General features: G+C 39.5%; 1 protein-coding gene across 1 annotated transcript in view; it reads left to right on the forward strand.

Annotated features, from left to right (window-relative positions):
* The first annotated feature begins 1,052 nt into the window (after positions 1–1,052).
* The window catches only part of LOC125507008 (myosin-6), a 29,991-nt gene continuing 10,646 nt past the window's right edge, over positions 1,053–20,397 (forward strand). The window contains exons 1-30 of the mRNA XM_048671713.2: positions 1,053–1,408; positions 2,623–2,751; positions 3,039–3,182; positions 3,476–3,621; positions 3,707–3,863; positions 4,062–4,120; positions 4,255–4,414; positions 5,011–5,160; positions 5,239–5,375; positions 5,457–5,603; positions 5,702–5,803; positions 6,960–7,017; positions 7,112–7,213; positions 7,651–7,688; positions 7,771–7,897; positions 10,668–10,844; positions 10,923–11,054; positions 12,132–12,241; positions 12,324–12,384; positions 13,000–13,177; positions 13,272–13,477; positions 14,123–14,242; positions 14,722–14,820; positions 16,966–17,175; positions 18,150–18,289; positions 18,374–18,482; positions 18,664–18,702; positions 18,789–18,869; positions 18,969–19,139; positions 19,263–19,412. Coding sequence (XP_048527670.1) covers positions 1,406–1,408; positions 2,623–2,751; positions 3,039–3,182; positions 3,476–3,621; positions 3,707–3,863; positions 4,062–4,120; positions 4,255–4,414; positions 5,011–5,160; positions 5,239–5,375; positions 5,457–5,603; positions 5,702–5,803; positions 6,960–7,017; positions 7,112–7,213; positions 7,651–7,688; positions 7,771–7,897; positions 10,668–10,844; positions 10,923–11,054; positions 12,132–12,241; positions 12,324–12,384; positions 13,000–13,177; positions 13,272–13,477; positions 14,123–14,242; positions 14,722–14,820; positions 16,966–17,175; positions 18,150–18,289; positions 18,374–18,482; positions 18,664–18,702; positions 18,789–18,869; positions 18,969–19,139; positions 19,263–19,412 — 3,642 coding nt within the window. The 5' untranslated portion in view covers positions 1,053–1,405. The remainder of the gene's footprint in view (positions 1,409–2,622; positions 2,752–3,038; positions 3,183–3,475; positions 3,622–3,706; positions 3,864–4,061; positions 4,121–4,254; positions 4,415–5,010; positions 5,161–5,238; positions 5,376–5,456; positions 5,604–5,701; positions 5,804–6,959; positions 7,018–7,111; positions 7,214–7,650; positions 7,689–7,770; positions 7,898–10,667; positions 10,845–10,922; positions 11,055–12,131; positions 12,242–12,323; positions 12,385–12,999; positions 13,178–13,271; positions 13,478–14,122; positions 14,243–14,721; positions 14,821–16,965; positions 17,176–18,149; positions 18,290–18,373; positions 18,483–18,663; positions 18,703–18,788; positions 18,870–18,968; positions 19,140–19,262; positions 19,413–20,397) is intronic.

Raw genomic sequence — 20,397 nt, forward strand, 5'->3', positions numbered from 1 at the left:
ATCGGCGAGGATTGGTAGCTTAGCGACCGCTCTGCGAACACCGGTCGCGACAAGGCCGCCTCCAAGGCTCCGAAGGCCATGTCGGCACTGGCCACGACGACCCTTCGCACGACGCATCAGGAGACGGAGAGGCTCCTCCGTGAGTGGAAGGCAGCCGTCGGACAAGGATGCCGCGGCCCTCCGGTGACGTAACGATGCTGGAGGGACGGGGACGACAACACGGACAACAATGATGGTGCGGCAGGGCAGCTGCGCGTACAAGGTGGTCGTCTGGTATAGGGTCTAGTTTTTTTAGTTAAATGATCGAAATATCAATCATTGTATCTGAATGTTAATGAAACTCGTTGTGTTCGCATGACGTTCGGTTGATTCGAATGCGACTAACGTTAGATGACGTCCTCATCATTGGTGTTCGTGGACTGATTCAGCTGTTCCATGGGGCAAAATTTCGTGTTTTGACCCTTTTCTAAAACCTATTCGTGATCTTCTCTAGATTGAATTTTTTTCGAGATCTGACCCTTTTGCTACCGCCAGAGTCCATGGCGGCAGGGTCTAACAGCCTACCGTCAGCGACTTTGGCGGTTGAAAACATCACTACCGCCAAACGGGCTGACGGTAGCCTGCACAACCTACCGCCAAAGTGCTTGACGGTAGGCACGAGCACACACTATGTTCAATACTTAGAAGGTTTTTGACGATAAGGCGTGCAACCCTACCGCTAGGGTCCTTGGCGGTAGGCTGTTATACCCTACCGCCATGATCCCTGTCGGTAGCAAAAGGATCAAATCTTGAAAAAAAATTCAAACTAGAATCAGATCTATCTTTAATAAGTTTAGAAAAAAAGTCAAAACACGAAATTTAGCCGTTCCGTGGATTGCAGGCCCTTATCGCCGAACAAGCACACGTGCGAACCATCGAACTCGGCCGGGCTGCTAGTAGACTGCTCGGTCGCCGCACGTGCCCCCCTCGACTGCTGAGGCGAAGCGAAGAAGAGGTCGAGACATGGGCCAAAAGGTTAATTAGGGGAGGATCTCCCCTCTGATTGGTTGCATTCTTCATTCGACAGTACCCCACTTTCCACGCTACTCGTACCAAAGAAAAAAAAAACGAGCCTGTCACGGCCTCAGTCGTCGTCTCGTCTCTACACCCAAACACGCCGCCTCCACCGTGCTCCGTCCACCTCGCGCGCCACCTGCTCCTCCCAGCGCGCAGCCTCCTGCTTCCCCCAGAGCTCGCCTCCCTCCCTGCTGACCCTTCCCGCCCCCACCGTCCACCCGCACATCTCCCCGCTGCGCCGCCCTCCGTCAACAACGACGTCAATGGCGGCAGGGCGGTGATCCAGCGGCGACGGCGACCGTGACCGCATGATCGAGCGGCGGTATTGACGAGGATTTCGGCGGCAAACATGGTACGTTGCTTCTGTTCTGTGCGAGCGGCGATCAGCGAATTCGAGCCCCGATCTGGATCAGTCCAGCAGGGTCCGGGATCGGGGTTCCACGGTGGTCTGGACAATCCGATAACCGTGCTTGTATGCTTCAAGGGGAAGAAAGGCACCAATAGTGCATTTTCTGATACATATGTTTCATCGTATGATGGTCTGACCATGACACTAGCTGCTGGTTTGGTATGAATTTTCTGGGTATTTTTTTGGCTGTAATAGCTTAAAAACAGAGCGAATGGGTTCAGTGTAGAACTAAAATGCTTGAATCAGATACATATTGCAGTAGTTCTTACTTTAGTTTGATCCAGTCGGTAACTGATTACTGATGGCTAAGCTTCGGCCCTGTTGGTAACATCTCCGTATCCTCAGTTTGTCAAATGTATTGAAGATTTGACGCATCACTTCTTCCCTTGCCCAAGTCAGCTCGAACATCACCACATTGTACCTGGCACACATCCCACACACACTGGTCCTAGCTAACATTTTCCCAGGCCTCGACTGCCAGCTCAAGGATGCTCTTACATGCATCTCAATTGGCCTCCCAACTACTCCACCTTAACCCAAACTACGAGTGCCAAAAAGATGAAACAATGCGCAGCAGCCACAAAGAACTGGCATTTCGTCAACCTCAACAAGCGACAAATATCCGAAGCTGGTTCCTACTCCACTTTGGGCAGTTGACTAGTTAAGTCTTATGAGTACAATGTCATTTAGCAGAAATGTTCTCTTTAGGACTCTACATAGGGAATTGAGCCTAATGGCACTGACATAGGGGTTATATGATATTACTGACTAGCATCACTTGAGAAAATTAGGATTTGTACTCACTTTTCTGTTCCTCATCTTGAATCATGTCCACCTAAATAATGGGATAATGTATAATGATGCTTTCTGAAAATTTATTTTCATTTCCAGTTTACGTTTTATTCTTTGATGAACAAACTTAGGTTGTGTATTTGTAATTACTAGTTGTAACACTGACACAATGGGCCTGTAGCATTTGGTATTCCATAACTGCTCGACTCTCTGTTTGTCAGTAATGTTGCTCCAGGGTTGTGATCATTCGTTGATATTTTGGCTTGTTATCATTATTATTTTCAGTTTTTGATTCAGTCAGTTAACAATGTCATTCGTTCACAATGCCATGCCCTCCTCACGCGTTTATGAATATTCAATTGTAGGCATCCATGGGCCGCTTTACAGTGGGTTCTCAGGTTTGGGTCGAGGATGCTGATGTGGCTTGGATTGATGGTCTGGTGGAGGAGGTCCATGGGGATGAATTAATAATAAACTGCACTTCTGGGAAGAAGGTACTCTCAGTTTCTCGATAACTTGCATTCTTTCTTGAAAATTAAAATTTAAGAATGTGTATAAACCAAACGTGGATCATTTCTACTCATGCTACCAGGGCTATTACGTTTTTCTCCTGAAATATTTGTTAAATCTCAGTTAATCATTATTTAGCTTCCAACTGTGAATTTGCTAGTGCCAGAATCCTATGCCTGTAGCTTTTAATTGTAAGTTAATGCACTGAAAGAAATTCCTAACTAAAATCAAACATTTGTGCACTTACTCTCAAGTTTTTATCTTATTACAGGTTACTGCCAATGTGTCAAGTGTCTATCCTAAGGATGTAGAAGTAAAACGATGTGGTGTTGAGGATATGACAAGGCTAGCTTATCTGCATGAACCAGGAGTTCTCCGGAACTTGAAGTCAAGATATGGAATGAATGAAATATATGTGCGTTGAGTGGTGCAGTATATGATTTCTTCTTATGCTATTGATATTTGATAATGCACACATTTTCTCTAGGCTGCTAGTTGAATTATCTGATGAATTTACACCTGTACAATTGTCAGTTCTTATGTTTTGTAGTCTACAACATTTCACTTGTGTAGTTGTGTTTACCATTTAGTGTTTGTAGTTTGTACAATTATGGAACTTGGAATTTATCAACACTATTTATGTTTGACCTGCTCTAATTGGTTAGTTGTTAATATGGTGACATTTAATTGATTAAACTGTTCTTCCAGACTTATACTGGGAACATATTGATAGCTGTAAATCCGTTTCAAAGACTTCCTCACCTTTATAATGATCATATGATGGAAATGTACAAAGGAGCCGAATTTGGTGAGCTGAGTCCCCATCCTTTTGCCATGGCAGACCGTGCATATAGGTGTGTTTTCAGAAAACAATGAGCTTTTGAGTTTTTTTTTGTGTGTTGGAATTTGTATATATATCTTAATATACCCATGGTGCAGGCTTATGATGAATTATGGTACCAGTCAAGCCATTTTGGTGAGTGGCGAAAGTGGAGCTGGTAAGACAGAAAGCACTAAAATGCTTATGCAATATCTTGCTTTTATGGGTGGCAAAGTTGAATCTGATGGGAGGTCAGTGCAACAACAAGTACTGGAGGTGAGGCCCTCATTATTGCTCTATTTCTCTTAAACAACCATGAAATAGTGGATACGTGGATTATGGGCTATCATTTTTGACTATTTTGTAATCCATCCCTTCATTCTTCAGGACTGCATCAAATTCGTATTTCATTAATTAAAGATAATGTTATATCACTGACTTATGTTTTCTAATTTACCTGTTCGATTACCACAGTCCAATCCTGTTCTCGAGGCATTTGGAAATGCAAAAACAGTCAGGAATAATAATTCGAGGTAATTAACTTCAATGGAACTATGATTCTGTTACTTTACCTTGTTTTCCTTGATAGTGTTTGTGTATTTAGCAGAAGTTTACGTTTTTCTTCTTACAATATGGCTCTACACATTTCTTGTGCCTCATAATGCAGTCGTTTCGGCAAATTTGTTGAGCTTCAGTTTGATCAGAATGGGAAGATCTCAGGAGCTGCTATAAGGACTTACCTTTTGGAAAGATCTCGTGTCTGTCAAATATCTGACCCAGAAAGAAATTATCACTGCTTTTACATGCTATGTGCTGCACCACCAGAGGTAACATGGCCGACACAATCAAATTAATGTGTAGGATACTGTAAGTGAAATTTGTGGAATCACTATATTTTCTAACTGCCAGAGCCATGAGTTGGTTGCGAGATCTTATGGGTTTCACCTCTAGCCTACCCCAACTTGTTTGGGACTAAAGGCTTTGTTGTTGTTGTTGTTGTTGTTGTTTGTACTATATTGTCTAACTTTCTGCATGCCATCATATGGGGTGCTTTTATGATATGATACCAATATGTTTCTGGATAATCTGTGTAAGAGAAAACTGCAAACTGGGTACAAACATACCATCTGTACATAATCTGTGCCATCAGAGATACTGCGTTATACACTTAGTCAGTTGAGATGCCACATTATTAAATTACTTTCTCTGTAGGAAATAGTTCTTTGCTATTAAGTTCTTCAGGCATTTAACAGCAAGCATAAATAAAATATATAATACACTGTGTTGGTATTGCCTCTTATTTGCTTACCTGTTTCAGTTAGGGTAGCCATTATGATTTGTGCTCTTAGTTGCCATTTTTATCTTTTTTGGCAAACCACATTAACTACAACTTCTGATCTGTACTCAAATACTTGTGTTTCAGGACCGTGAGAGATATAAATTGGGAGATGCCTCATTGTTTCACTATCTCAATCAGTCTAACTGCATTAAGCTTGATGGAATGGATGATTCTTCAGAATATATAGCAACCAGGAGAGCAATGGATATTGTAGGCATTAGTTCTGATGAGCAGGTAGCCCAAGGTTTTGTTTGAAACTAGCTTAGTTCATCAGAAAGGTCATCTTTGCTTAGGATTTCTGTTGCATCGCAGGATGCCATATTCAGAGTTGTAGCTGCTATTCTTCATCTGGGCAATGTGGAATTTTCAGAAGGGAGCGAAGCAGATTCTTCTGTACCCAAAGATGACAAATCCCAGTTCCATCTCCGGACAGCTGCGGAGCTTTTCATGTAATACTCCTGGTCCAGGGTTCTGTCCACAGTATTTTTCGGTCATCTTTGACATGACATGCATTTGGCAACACTCTGCAGGTGTGATGAAAAGTCTTTGGAGGAATCTTTATGTAAGCGTGTTATGGTAACACGTGGTGAGAGTATTGTAAGAAACTTGGATTCACGAGCAGCAGCTCTTAGTAGAGATGCATTGGCCAGAATGGTTTACTCCCGTTTGTTTGATTGGTAAGTTTCAAAACATTAGTCTAGAAGGTACTTGTCATGTTGCCACCTATTATGTCACTGCCATTGCCAGAACAATAACTTTCACTTCTGTTCTTTAGGCTTGTGAATAAGATCAATACTACAATAGGACAGGATCCTACTTCGAAGCTTTTGATTGGTGTGCTGGATATTTATGGATTTGAAAGTTTCAAGACAAACAGGTACTTGTCTGGAATGCTTTTGCATTTGGCCCTGTGTTAGGCTCAGTTTGCAGTTGCTGAACTGTGTCGTGCTGAACTTGTTTATAATCTGTTGTTGGAAAATGGCAGCAAGAATGAACATAATTTGGTTAGCCAACATAAAATATGTAAAAACTGGTTAGTCTAATAAGATTATCACATCCACCACTATGCTAAATGCAGTCTTAATCTTAAGAAAACAATAAATTAGAGTATTTGCTGCAAAGAAATATTCGTTTTATTCGTTGAGTTCCTTTCAGTCAGCAGGAACGTCATTGTATAAATATCTCATTAACTTCACTGCTTAGGCTGCACTTCTGCAAAACAGAGAAACTTGGCTTATTCCACCAAATGAGATATAGCTATTATGTTAAATGTATGCAGTGACTTATATATGCAGAATCAGAATCATAGTTAAGATTTCAAGACGTTTTTTACTGTAAAACATTACCCCTAATAGGAAAACCTTGATGGACTAAACATTGTGTAGCTGACATTAATGAATACATCATGTAGGCTGGAAGTTATATGCGTTCTTTTTTTTGCAGTTACATGGATGTTCTGTTGCAACTGGTTGTAGCAACACGACAACAGGGTTGCTAATATAGTATTGGCATTTTTAGAAAGATCTCATTATTGGATGGTAGCATTCACATCTTTGCATGTTGTTGCTACAAGCTGCTATATAGTCAATTGCTCAGTTGCACAGAAACATGCTGCTGCTACGAAAGATTGAGTGTGATTTTGCGATTATGCTTTGACCGGGTATCTGTATTACAAAACTGAACCAGCACTGGTTAGATTTATTGATGGCGTTTATTGGGCAAGAAAGAGCTCCCATTTGATTGCTGTAAAAAGTAGAAAATGGTGTGTGTCTCGGTACAAATAGTAGACATGGCATGTGCCTCAGAGGAAACTTGTGAAAGCACGTGAACATGGAAGAAAAATAGGGAAGCATGCTTTTGCTTTTAGGCATGAAAATACAATAGTGTAGAGATAAATCACTATAATATCTTCAACTCGATGCTATCTGCAGAATAATTCTCTAATTAGTAATTACTACCAGTTGACATGAAACTATCTACTCATGATATGGGGGATGATACCTTCTGTATGTTGATTTTTTGCTATGCCACAGTTTCGAGCAGTTCTGTATCAACTTAACTAATGAGAAGCTCCAGCAACACTTTAATCAGGTTAGGGAGTTGAGGTCTAACTGATAAAATGTTCTACTTATGTTATATTATGGTCATTAAGTTTTACACTAATTCTACAATTTTCTGTGAGCAGCATGTTTTCAAGATGGAGCAAGAAGAATATACAAAAGAAGAGATTGATTGGAGTTACATCCAGTTTGTGGACAACCAAGAGATTCTTGATCTCATTGAGAAGGTGAACTGTTAAGTATACTAGTTGTACTACTGTAGTTGTGTAGTTTCTCTCTTGCATATGGTGTTACTTGCATTTTTGCCATACTCTTGTACATGTGCATATCCCGGCCTTTTGGCCCAATAATAAATAATCTAAGGCCCAATTGCTACAACATTTGGTGTTTGTTGCAACATATCTTCTTATTATCTATATACACTTTCCTATATTGATAGTTTGCACTTGGCACACAATAACCTCTCATTTTGACCCTTTTTTCTATATAGAAGTAAAACCCAGAACTGGATGTGAAATTGGCTTTTGGTCAGAATTGGTAAACAGACTAGAATATCTCAGTTATATGCATATCTTGTGATTACATAGAATCCACTGATCGGTTCCAATGAGGTTGAGCCATGCTATGAAATATCATGTCTGATTTCTGATTTCCTGCAATGCAGAAACCAGGGGGGATAATTGCTCTACTGGATGAGACTTGGTATGTACAAGTACTGGTGTAGGTTCCTTTTCTGTTTGATTATTATCTGATTCTTTCTAACATCCCTTATCTTATACTTCAGCATGTTGCGAAATTCGAACCATGAAACATTCGCTGAAAAGCTATATCAAAAATTCAAGGACAATCCACATTTCAGCAGGCCAAAATTTTCACGGTCTGATTTTACTATTCATCACTATGCGGGAAATGTAAGTGTCAAATTTCTCAAGTCTGTCTTAGTGAATAGACAGTTGTGTAGAACACATGTTGGATTTTGTACTGCTGATGCATTCGTCGTAGTGAGTAGTGACAGCAAAACAGGGAATCTCAGACTATACCAGTTTGAATGAAATATAGCTCAAAATCTGTTGGAGCTCTACATAATCAAGAGCCAACAACAAATAAACATACTTCTGCCCTATAATGGGATTTGTATTTTTAAACATTGATTAAACAAGAATTTATCAAGTTGAACTCCCAAAGCTTGATGTCTGCTAAAGAAAGTTTTGTGTGCTGCCCTCTGGTCTATTGAGTTACAATGTTGGATTATAAAACATGGTGAATGCCAAATAACCGTCTAATTTACACGGAGATTTGTGTGATTTTTTCTTTTTTGGGGTTTCTGTTTGTTCCTTGTTGCACGTTTTACGCCTTTCTTACTTTCTTTTATGGGTTTCCATTTTTTTTTTGTTTTCCATTAGTGGAACTACAGTTGCATGTTCGTCGGCTCTGTGTGCAACTGTTGTTTCTGGTTTTTCCCATTCCTTGGTACACGTTTTACGCCTTCTTTATCATTTTTTCTACTTTTTGTTTCTGTCCAGAACTACGGTTGCACGCCCGTCTGGCCGCGCACAACTACACTTGCACGCCCGTCATCCCCATGCAACTAAAGTTGCACGTCCGCTGCCCACACGCAACTACAGTTGCACGCCCGCGTACAACTGAATTGCATGCGCCACACTCCACGCGCCTAGTGGTTCTTTTTTATTTTTGCTTTCTATTTTATTTCACAGATGCAACCAAATTTTTGGTTGATTTTTTTTTTTTTTGAAAATTTCCTATAAGTTGCACACCGCCCCCTACAGGCTAATCTACTAAGCAGGCTTCAACATGCTGAAGCCTGCCCTCCAATAAATCAAACTTTTCTACTAATACCATTCTTGCTCAGCCCATCAGACCAGCTCTCAGCCCGTGCAGTATGCCATGCCATCCACGGCTTCACACACGCACAACCGCCAGTAGGAGTGAACGCGGTGATTGAACAGGAAGCTCCAACCCTAACGAGCGGACGCGGGGCAAGCTGCAGCCGATGACCGGTGAGGCAGCGCCACTGGTTGCCCTGTCCGGTGGGGAGTGTTGCACGCCCACACGCTTGCGCCTGCGCCCGTGCACTCAGCTAGTGAGCCTAGGACTGCGGCGCCCGCGCCCACGCACCGACGGCCAAATCTCTAACTAGTTCATGAACTGTTAATTGACGTTCAATGCAACTTATTTGTAGATTTACAAAAATGAAGAGAAAGAATATGAATATGCACAATTTCTATATGAGTAGCTCAAGCAGTCCTCCTGTCAAACCTGAAGCTGTCCCAGTTAATTGTAAGTCAACTACTGCAAGCTTTGCAAAGGAAAAATCAAAATATTTGGACAAAAGGATTAAGCAGATATTGGCTAGTTTGCTAGACAGATTTAAATGTTGATTGGAAATTTGATATTTTTTTTCAAAACATTCAGATTTTTTTAGTAAACTAGTAATAATGTACGTGCAATGCACGTTTATATTAGGTAGGATATTAGTTGCGCGTTATATTAGGTAAGATATATCTGTTGCACGTTGGTATTTGTTAAGATATCAATTACTTTTTCGCGGGAATGGTAGGATATTAATTACATGGCAGATTTCAAGGGATAGCGTTGAGTCAAAACGTGCTTATAGCCAATGGCAGTGGTGGGTAATTAGAGTGTTAAACGTGTTTGGTGCTCAACATTGGAGCGATTTGAACCGCTAGATAACATGACTTGACGGTCAATATGGTTTGGATCTGCCCATTTGGGTCTTTTTATATTGGTATAGATATAGATACTATATGTTCCAGGTAGTAATGTTGGAAATTTTGAGCCTATTTGGATAAAAGGATTAGCATATAATGGCTATTTTACTAGACAGATTCAAATTTTGGTTTAAAATTTAATATTTCCATCCAGAAAAATTCCAGCAAATACTACATGTTTCTAATAGTATATTCTGGGAATTTTTGAGCTTATTTGGACAACATAGGAGGTAATGGTTGTTTTCCTTCAAAAAGGCGTTCAGTTTTCCCGCCGTTAACTTTGAGCCCACCCTCCATTTTCTTCCTAGCTTCATCATTGCCGGCCCCTTCGCGTACAGTTGCACGAGGCGCACCCTGCGCGTAATTGCAAGTGCACCAACATGCGTGCAACTAGGGTTTTTCTTTTTCACCGCGTGCTGCGGGCATGACTTTTTATTTCCTATTTTTTTTTCACTTGCAACTGAAAAAAGTAAAACATAAAATACAAAAATTACTTTTAAAAACATGCTGATGTCTGCTGTCTTACACTTAACCAAGTCTAAGTTGAGTGAGCTTTAGTCACACCCTGTTTTATTATCAATCTAATGAAACTAATTTGGTGTTGTAGATGTTAAATTTTTTTAGACTTGTTCAATTTTCTTTTTACTAACAAAGCTAGAACTTCAATTAATTTGGAATGGAGGGAGTATTTGTGATAGTACGCTGACCACCTTTTCCAGTCATATATGTCTTCATCTCTTTTCGCTTGGACATCAACTATAATATAATCAATGCTGTAAAAAGAAGAACTCCCCCAAAACAATCATACAACGTAGAATCTGTACTTACACTGGTGATGGATTAGTCAGTTGGGCAAGGTAGTGCCACCACATCTGAGTCTCTACAGTTGAGATTGACACGCTTATGTACTAAGAACTTCTTTCTTTTGCAGGTTACATACCAAACGGATCTATTCTTAGATAAGAACATAGATTATGCTGTCAACGAGCATCAAGATTTGTTACATGCTTCTACATCTCCATTTGTTTCAAGTCTTTTTCCTCCTTCTGAAGAATCGACTAAATCGAATAAATCCACAAAGTTCACATCAATAGGTTCGAGCTTTAAGGTAAAGAAGTCATTGCTTGTTTTATTTCAGCCTGTACTAGATTTGTTATGACAATTTTTTTTATCTGTAACATAACAGCAACAATTACAAGGTTTGTTAGAAACTCTCAGCTCAACAGAACCACATTACATGCGCTGCATAAAGCCTAATAATGTTCTCAAGCCAGCAATTTTTGAGAACAGTAATGTTCTCCAGCAACTTCGATGTGGGGTAAGAAATTAATACCCTTTTTAGTTATTTACTGGAAGTATGTACTTGGATTATTTTTCTTTTCTTACTGCAGTGTACATACTGATATTTATACAAGGTCCAAGAGAACATCAAGTCATCTTTTTATGTATACAAGTATTCCATACCATTGGCCGACCTGGAAATGAATCAAAGGGTTACTAACTTGCAAATTTCACTAGATTGCAGTTAACTTAAATTATAGCAAAAGCAAATTACACCACTGAAACAAACACCAATATTAATATAGAAATGAAAATAGACAAATGCTATGAAATGATGTATTCTATCTAGGCAGATACCGATTAAGTAAGATTCGATCTACCAAAGCTTGTGACATGTCTCCACTCTACATTGGCACCAACTTCCTCTGTCAGTCACCCCCGCCCTTTATTGTAGCACTGCCAACTTCCTGTCAGTCACCATGTCCACAAAAGGCACTACAGCAGCTATGCATATATACATATACTGCTCTTGTTTCGGAAAGAATTAAAAACAAATCCCCATCGACATCACTAACAAAAGCTGGGTAGCCGCTACCATCCATCCCGAAATCTTCTACGTGGTGTAGAAGTATACATTCGGTGTAGCTGTTCTTTCCACAAACATAAATACAACTTCTATCATTGAATAGGAGGAAAGGTGGAGAACCAAGAGGAAGCATAAGCACCGGCATTGGAAGAGTTGAAGGAAGGTGCAACTAACTGGCACACTATGTTGGCCAGAGCCCGGGGGAGGGAGTGGCTACCCTTGCAGCCTAGCAAGGTCGGGATTGAGGATTTTCAGCTGCTGCATTGTGTTATTGTGTGGTACATGCGGGAGAGTGGGCAGTGAGAGTTGAGGCATTACTTATTGGGAATGAGAAGTAACAGTGCACTCGCTTGGGAGGGTGGCTTAGTGCAGGCCTAGGGTTTCTGGGAGGTTGTGCTTCACAATTTTGGGCCAATTATGAAAACTTGCTATCGACCCCCATTGGGGCAACTATGCCAAAATTTGGGCTTTCTGCAGTTTTCTAAGAGCTAGCGTTTTGAGAGTGACACTGTTATATTTTGTATACAGGGGGTGCTAGAGGCAATAAGAATAAGCTGTCTAGGATATCCGACAAGGCGGACTTTTGAAGAATTTGTTGATCGCTTTAGTGTTTTACGACCAGAAGTGCTTGGTTTATGGTAATTCTAAGGTGTTTTGATTCGTGTTTTTGGATTTTTTTTCTTTGTGTTTAAGCACTCTAAACTAATCCTCCATTGGCAGTTATGATGAAGTTACTGCCACAAACATGGTCCTTGAGAAAGTAAACCTCACAGGTTATCAGGTGACTACTAAGTACTGAAACGAGTGGTGGTAATGTGTCCAGTTTAATCCATATCCTGTTCCAGCTGTACAAGATTAGTCTTTCTTTGGCTTCTCATATGTTTTCCTCTAATGTCAAGGCCGCAATTTATTTCCTATTTTCCATATTGTAAACATGCCAGTCAGATAAGCAGTTTAAGTTGCATCTTGCATGGTCTATCTGTATATATGTTCACGAACTTAACCTTTACGCGGGTTACTGCAAATGCCTAAAATAATAGAGTAATATATGTTGTAGATATCATATTATTCTATCACAGAGGTTACTCTTTTGGAGCAGTGTTATTGTAGTTTCTTAGTTGAATGCAAACCAGACTTGGCCAAATCCAATTCAGACACAGGATCTTGTGGTACTACGATAAAATTATTACCAAGCATCCCAGAAAGGTTGAATCACTGACCGCAGAGTTTCATGCATATTCTGTCAATAGATCCATCAAATTTATTGGTAGGATGAATAATAAGTTTAATGCGGTATCACATCCCTATCTGCACAAATTATTTCTTCTATACTTCAATGCTGATGTTGGTTTTAATTCCTTTTGGTTTATCCTATGGTCTGATGTCCAATCTACAGATAGGGAAAACAAAAGTGTTTCTGCGTGCTGGCCAGATGGCTGAATTAGATGCTCGGAGGACTGAGGTCTTGAGCTATTCTGCTAGTAAAATCCAGCGAAAAGTTCGGTCGTTCCTGGCTCGCAGAAATTTCATTCAGCTGCGAATGTCTTCTGTTCAGCTTCAGGCAATGTGCAGAGGTAATTTTTCTTTGATTTATGTGGCAAATAGTATCACATTTCAGCATTTGATTTTTCTGTGGAGATAATGACTTTTGAGCTGTGATAACTGAAGGACAAATTGCAAGGCATTATTATGAAGATCTCCGTAGGAAGGCTGCTTCATTAAAAATTCAGACCTACTATCGTATGCACTTTGCAAGGAAAAACTACAAAGCTCTCTATTCTGCATCAACTACTATACAATCAGGTCTACGTGGTATGGCTGCTCGCAACGAATTCCATTTCCGTCAGCAAACAAAAGCGGCAGTGATTATTCAGGTGTGTTTTCGGGTCTCATGTTATCGTGGGTAATAAGATGTTCAGAATAGAATGGTCAAGTTTCTTTGGCTACTCAAACTCATGTAGTGCTCTTTGTATGAGTAAAATTTTCAGATCATAATTCTAATACGGCCTAGATATTACGGTGTTGGCTTTTCAGTATCCAAAATCTTTTGTTACCTTAAGTTGTATTCGTGGCACTTGTACTCCCAACAAAACATGCACATTTAGGTGATATGTTAAATGCCACATTGGATGAACTATAACTTTGTCTAATTGGAAGTACTCTACACATTATATCATGCAACCACATCTTACTAATGTAAGATATTGAACGTAGTAGATGAAATAACTGTTAGCTAGTAAAATACATGAATCTTTTTTTTTCTGAATGGAAAACTGTAAAGGAGGCCCATGAATCATGGTTCTTTTGTTCATGTTAAACAATTAAACCTTCCTGCCATTTGTCTTAATTGCCATAATATTCTCCCATTTCCAATATCTCTTCTTCTTCAAGTGTGTATCTATCTTGGTGATATACTCAAGCCTATGCATATGTATATCTCCCTTTTCTTACCATTCACTCTTAACCTCATATATGTTACATTATCTTAACTTTAATCTCAATGATTTCGTCCACCGCAGAGTTGCTGCCGTAGTGATTTAGCAAGCTCACGGTATATGGGCTTAAAGAAGGCAGCGATCACAACCCAATGTGCTTGGAGAGGAAGGGTGGCCAGAAGAGAACTTAGAAAACTTAAAATGGTAGGAAAAAATGTCCCGACTATCCTTATCTTTCATTGCCCGCTGTTATAGTATTATTTGATTCATTAGTAATGTGCCATAAGAGATCAATTATCTCTAGTGACATGCGGTGCTGTCACTGTCATTGTGAATTGCTGTTGGTCACAGGAAGTTCAAAACTTGGTCAATTCATAATGTAGCAATGCTATTTGAAAATTTGAAACTTCACCGGTGCTACTAGAACTTATAGCTTCATTAATTTATGTTGAACATTCTCCAATTGTATATTCTACCTTAGATTACCTCCTATAGATGAAAAATATCACCATGCTAGCTTAAACGTTGTTCCTAAAACCCTGTTACCTGCAAGCTCACTTAATGTCCAATATGTCCACAGCTGTCACTCTTCTGGTACTCTGGAAGTCTGGATCATCAATGAGCACATATATAAGGGTTTAATACATGCTCTATTGACATGATTTCTTCTTTATTATTTTTAGGCTGCAAAAGAAAGTGGTGCTCTGCAAGCTGCAAAGAATAAGTTAGAGAAGCAAGTTGAGGAGCTCACTTGGCGGTTGCAACTGGAGAAACGCATGAGGGTAAACTACTGGATTACTGTACTTTACTGTCTTACTATTTATGTTGCACAGGCCTATGTTTGATAAAGTATTTGCTATTATGTCATGCATACTGGATTGTTATTCTTCTCAATAAGCTATTATCAGTGTCTGTGTGTGTGAGAAAGGAGATGCCTCCAAAGGAAAAAAGGCAGGATTATGTGAGCCAGCCTGATCTTTTCACTCGGTGTGAACGCATCTCCTGTCGTTTTGCCCTCATCAATCGTGACTCTTGCACCCCCACGGACAGATTGGCCAGTCCCCACCAACCGATGCGTGTGTGTGCTCACGTCCGCCTGATTAGATCGGATGGCAGCGACAAGCACGCACTCTGTAGCACACAAGGCTGCACAGTTAAGAATTAGTTTTCTCGAAAGCATAATAGTAAATCTGCCACTAGCTTCTAATTCTATGACATGTACAATCTACAATGCCATTGTAGCCATTTCATCTTGCCGTTTTATCAAGGTGATTTAGCTTGGCCTTCGAACTTATCCCAGTCCAAGCTGTGGATGGGCAGACTCGCTCGACGGGCCTGGCCTGAAAGCCCGGTGCCCGGGCTGGCTTGGGCCTCATTTTTTGCCAGAAGCCATACGCGAGAGCCCAAAAAAGGCCGGGAGGAGTCATTTCCCCCCCTAGAAATTAGCTATATACTAAATTATTTTATCCCAAAATGATAATTTAATATTTTCTTAATATGAAATAAGTGTTTTTCCAGGCCTTGGGCCAGGCCAGGCTTGGCACTTTCAGGTCGGGTTTTGCAAGTCCCGGCCTGGCCCGGGGTATGACCAGGTTTATTCTCAAGGAGGAGGTTATTCTCAATTATGCGGCCAAGTTAGATGCAATTTGCCGAAATCAGCACAGCGTCTTGCTTTGGGAAGAGTAATGACCCACTTAGGCTCTGTTTGCGGTTGCTAAACTATTTTGTGCTAAACTTATTTTATAACTGTGCTGGAAATAGACACAGAAGCAAGAAAATGGTTGTTAGACAAATGAAAGTATAAGCAAAAGTTGGTTGGAAAAGCTGGATTCAGATTATAATATCCACCTCAATGACAAACGCAGCCTTTAGACGGAATTAGGGAGGTAAATCTGCGTTTTGATAGTTGTGGGTATACTTGTGAATGCGGTATAAGTTTTGGGACCAAGAGTGCACTTCACTCTACTCAATCAATGTGTTTTGAAAGCATAGTAAGTACATTCTCTAGACAATGCATCTGTTCTTCCCCAGAACTTAGAATTTCATAACTTGTGCATTTTGTTGGTGAATTTTGTTTTTTAGGTGTTGTTTTCCCCCAAACTAATGAAATTAAGTAACACTAGAAGTAAAATGTGAACAACGAGCACTTTTACAAGACGATTAAAGTTAATATGGTTCCAAGAGCATGATAACTTCATGAACAATGTTTTTTAGTTTCATGCTGCATAATGATGTTTACATGGCCATATGAACCATTTTTCACTTTTGCATCTAGACAAGCCTGCAGTTGCTTTAACACATGAATGCATTTGAGTAGGTGTTTGCAATTTATTAGCATCATATGTTTATTTGTGAATTGGTAAATGGACATAAGTTCCTTCCAGTCGAGCTGCATTTTTTTATAATGATACTTTATCATGGTCATTCTTGCAGTTCCAAATTAACAATTACTTATTCTTTTTCAACTCCATATGCTGCTCATATCAATTGCTTGAACACGCGAATACATTTGAATGAATGCGCGTATCATGACCATTCTCCTATTTTTGCACTGTGAATTGCTAAATGAATGTAGATCCTTTCCAGTCCATTTTAGAGTCAATTGCAACTATTCTTTATAGTGATACTTTATCGTAGTCAACTTTTTGCATCTGATCTGCACATCTTGGCGACTGGTAGATTTGTTCCTAGTATCGAACTCCTAATCACACTATGTCAATCGAGTAGTCCGTTATAAAAGTTACAGTACCACGATATATCACAATAACTGAAATTCACACTTAATCTAATACACAATTAAGTTAAATTAGTGTGTAACTATGTAAAATGGATATTACTGTTGGCACAACCTAGGTCGTAATAAGCATTCAATCTAGTTTCCCTTTTAAATCATTATTAAGTGCCTTGTGCATTTTGCTGGCCTGCAGACTGACATGGAAGAAGCCAAGACACAAGAAAATAAGAAGTTGCAACAACAATTACAGGAATTGCAATTCCAGTCCAAGGAGACAAAAGATATATTAAGAAGGGAACAGGAAAACACAAAAACAGCATTGGAGAAAGCTGCCTTAGTACCAGAGATCCAAATTGATACAACTCATGTTGACAAGCTTACTGCTGAAAATGAGAATCTTAAGGTGAACGTGATACTGATAGTATCATCTTTTATCTTTACTGCAGTAGTTTCATTGTGTTTCTCAGTCTGTCCACTCTGGTGGAGTCATGGTAACCTGCAAAACCATTCGCCGTGAGTGGAATGTATGATGTCAGGCCATTATATGTGCTGAGTTGATTGAAGGCAATATATGCATCACAATATGTGATGAGAGTTCAAGCACAATTAAGAGAGTGCAATGTTTCACGGCCTAACTTTAAGCATGAGCTAACTAGTTGTATGTGGTATAACGGGGATATTTATACCGACTCCCCAAGCATGACGGTTCTCTAGCTGGTAATGGTGCTGCTACCTTGACCAGTGTAGAAAACATTATCCCATGCTAATAGTGTCACTTGTTAGGTCCTAATGGATATTTTCTCCGAACTATTTTTTATGAACATATTACACATGCAAAACCATAAGTTGGAGCTAACACAATACTTTAATCATTTTTGGAAGTCATGGTATTAGGCTTGATTACCATTGATGCAAATTAACTAAGTCGCTTCAGTAGTGAAAACTAGAACTGAGAACAAATGTATTGTCTAGTTTAATTCTTTGATCTGTTAAAAGTGATTAGACTTTGAATCCGTTCTAAAAACAGCTAATTTGTTTGGCACACTATGCAAATAATCATTTCTTCTCCAATAGTTTTTGCTGCCTCTGCATGGCTTCATACACCTATATTTTAGACTAACTCGACGCCTAAGAAACTGTCATAACTTATTTAATAATGACTAAAAAGGACCATGATGAAATACCCATCCTAATCCTGCACCATTTGCTTGAAGGAAAGTTAACTCGACAAGCGAGTAATGCTGATCAAATGTGTTCCCGAGCATTTTTTGGCCCTTACAGTAAACCTAGTGACATTATCAATTAATTTCTCCTATTCATATCTATATATTGTTATTTCAAGTGAATGACTGAAACAATTTCCTTTAATATTTTTAGACACTGGTGATTTCTCTTGAGACAAAAATTGAAGAAACAGAACAGAAGTTTGAAGAAATGAAGAAAGCCAGAGAAGAATTGCTGAAGAAAGCTACAGATGCCGAGTCAAAGATAAATGGACTGACCAACACAATGCTAAGGTTACCTCGATCTGGATAAATCTTGTAAAGGCATTGATTTTCCAATTAGCTTACACAATTTTCTTTATATTGTGTGACCGGCAGTTTTCAAGAAAAGTTGACTAATATGGAAGCTGAAAATCAACTTCTCCGGCAGCAGGCTCTGTTGCATTCTCGCCTGAAAACAATATCTGAGAACACTTCTCCGAAATCTGTACGTGGTCTCTATGTCTAACCCTGCTTCCTTCCATCCCAACCTTGTTCATTATAGCGCATTTTTTATTTACATGCAAGTGTTTGAACACAGACATAGGTCTGCTGGTATTTATTTTCCATTTATACATGTTTCCATGTTTTTATTACTGACATACTTCTATTGCCTTCAACCTTTGCAGAATTCGACTAATGGCAGCCCACACTATGAGGAACAGATGGTCAGAAGAAATTGTCTTATACAATATGTTAAGTCGCTTCACTGTTTGTTTCTATGTTTGAATCTAAACTGGTCATTTCTACCCAGACACCTCATGGCACTCCTCGAGCGCCCAAGGATTATGGGAACTTCGCACATCCAAGGGCATCCTTTTCTGAGAGGCAGCATGTATGTTCAATTTGTTATATTTAAATGTTTAAACAACGTAGTGAAGTTATAAAACATATACCTTATGATGATTGGTTTTGCCCTTTTATTTTTCTGCAGGATACTGTGGATGCACTTATAAACTGTGTTACTGAAAATATTGGCTTTAGTGAAGGAAAGCCAGTTGCTGCAATTACCATATACAAATGTCTTGTTCACTGGAAGATCTTTGAAACAGAAAAAACATCTGTTTTTGATAGGCTTATTCAAATTTTTGGTTCTGCGATGCAGGTATTCTCTGCTGCTTTTGATCCTATTTTTTACAATGAATTGTTTTGCAAGATTTTTGTTTCTCGTGCATCTCTACCAGTTTAACCAATCTGTTCTTAAAGCATGGCATTGTCTGTATTTCAGAATCATGATAGCAATGAGGATCTTGCATACTGGCTATCGAACTCATCGACTTTATTGATTATACTACAAAAGAGCCTAAAAGCTGTTGGCTCAACCGGAACCACTCCACATAAAAGACCACAGAATCAGTCATCGTTCCTTGGGAGGATGGTATGTTTCATTGCTTATGTACTATAGGATCAGCATATTGATCATATGGGTCGGGAAGCCCTTGAAATTTAGAGTAACCTGTGTTCTAAACTATCAATACTGATTCTGTTCTTTTTTTTAACTACTAAAATAATTTGATCACTCATGTATCTGAATGCCCCCTATTTTTCATAAAAAGGAGCATGTGAAATGACATTAGTAGATTTGTTAATACTACCTTCACCGTGTCATATTTGATAATTTCAGCAACATTATAATTGAAGAAAATTATCAAGATAAGAGTAGGAGGGGGGTATAGTGGATGAAAGGTCTTGAGTGTGTAACAAATAGTTAGTACTCCATCTGTGATTCCATGAGAGATGTTTTACATTCGTGCAGTCAAATTCTCTGAAATTTGCTCTCTGAATCTGAGAGCACTTTTTGGCCTCCTGCTTCGGTGGACTACCAATAATCCACCCCTACATCTCCTTTTTCTTATATTTCCCTTATATTGTCCATCTGCAGAAATGTAGGGAAAGGCTGCGTACAATAGACCCAAAGTGGTCGGACCCTTCCCCAGACCCTGCGCAAGCGGGAGCTACATGCACTGGGGCTGCCCTTTATTGTGCATCTGCACCATGTTGATGTCATTTTCACGTCATAATAATTCAAACTTCTATGTTTGTAGCACATACAATTTGACAACGTTTCAAATTCATAATTTTTTAAATTCAAACATAACACAGGGTCCAAATGTATTAACATGATCATCCAAAACAAAATATCATTCATCTAAATTGCATCAGATGTTGAAATATATTGCCCGCCTCCTCCATCAGTTCGGACTTTTGGATGAGTTGGCTGGAGTATAAATTCAATATGGTATCCGAGCCAAGAGGTCTTGAGTTCAAGACCCTTCCAACGCAGTATTAAATAAAATAAATAAAATGATTCTGCGGCCTACATCGATCCCACGTCTAAGGACTAAAATAGCCTAGACGTGAGA

This window comes from Triticum urartu, chromosome 1A, assembly GCF_056163025.1.
Source record: "Triticum urartu cultivar PI428250 chromosome 1A, HENAU_Tu73, whole genome shotgun sequence".
Lineage (NCBI taxonomy): Eukaryota > Viridiplantae > Streptophyta > Magnoliopsida > Poales > Poaceae > Triticum > Triticum urartu.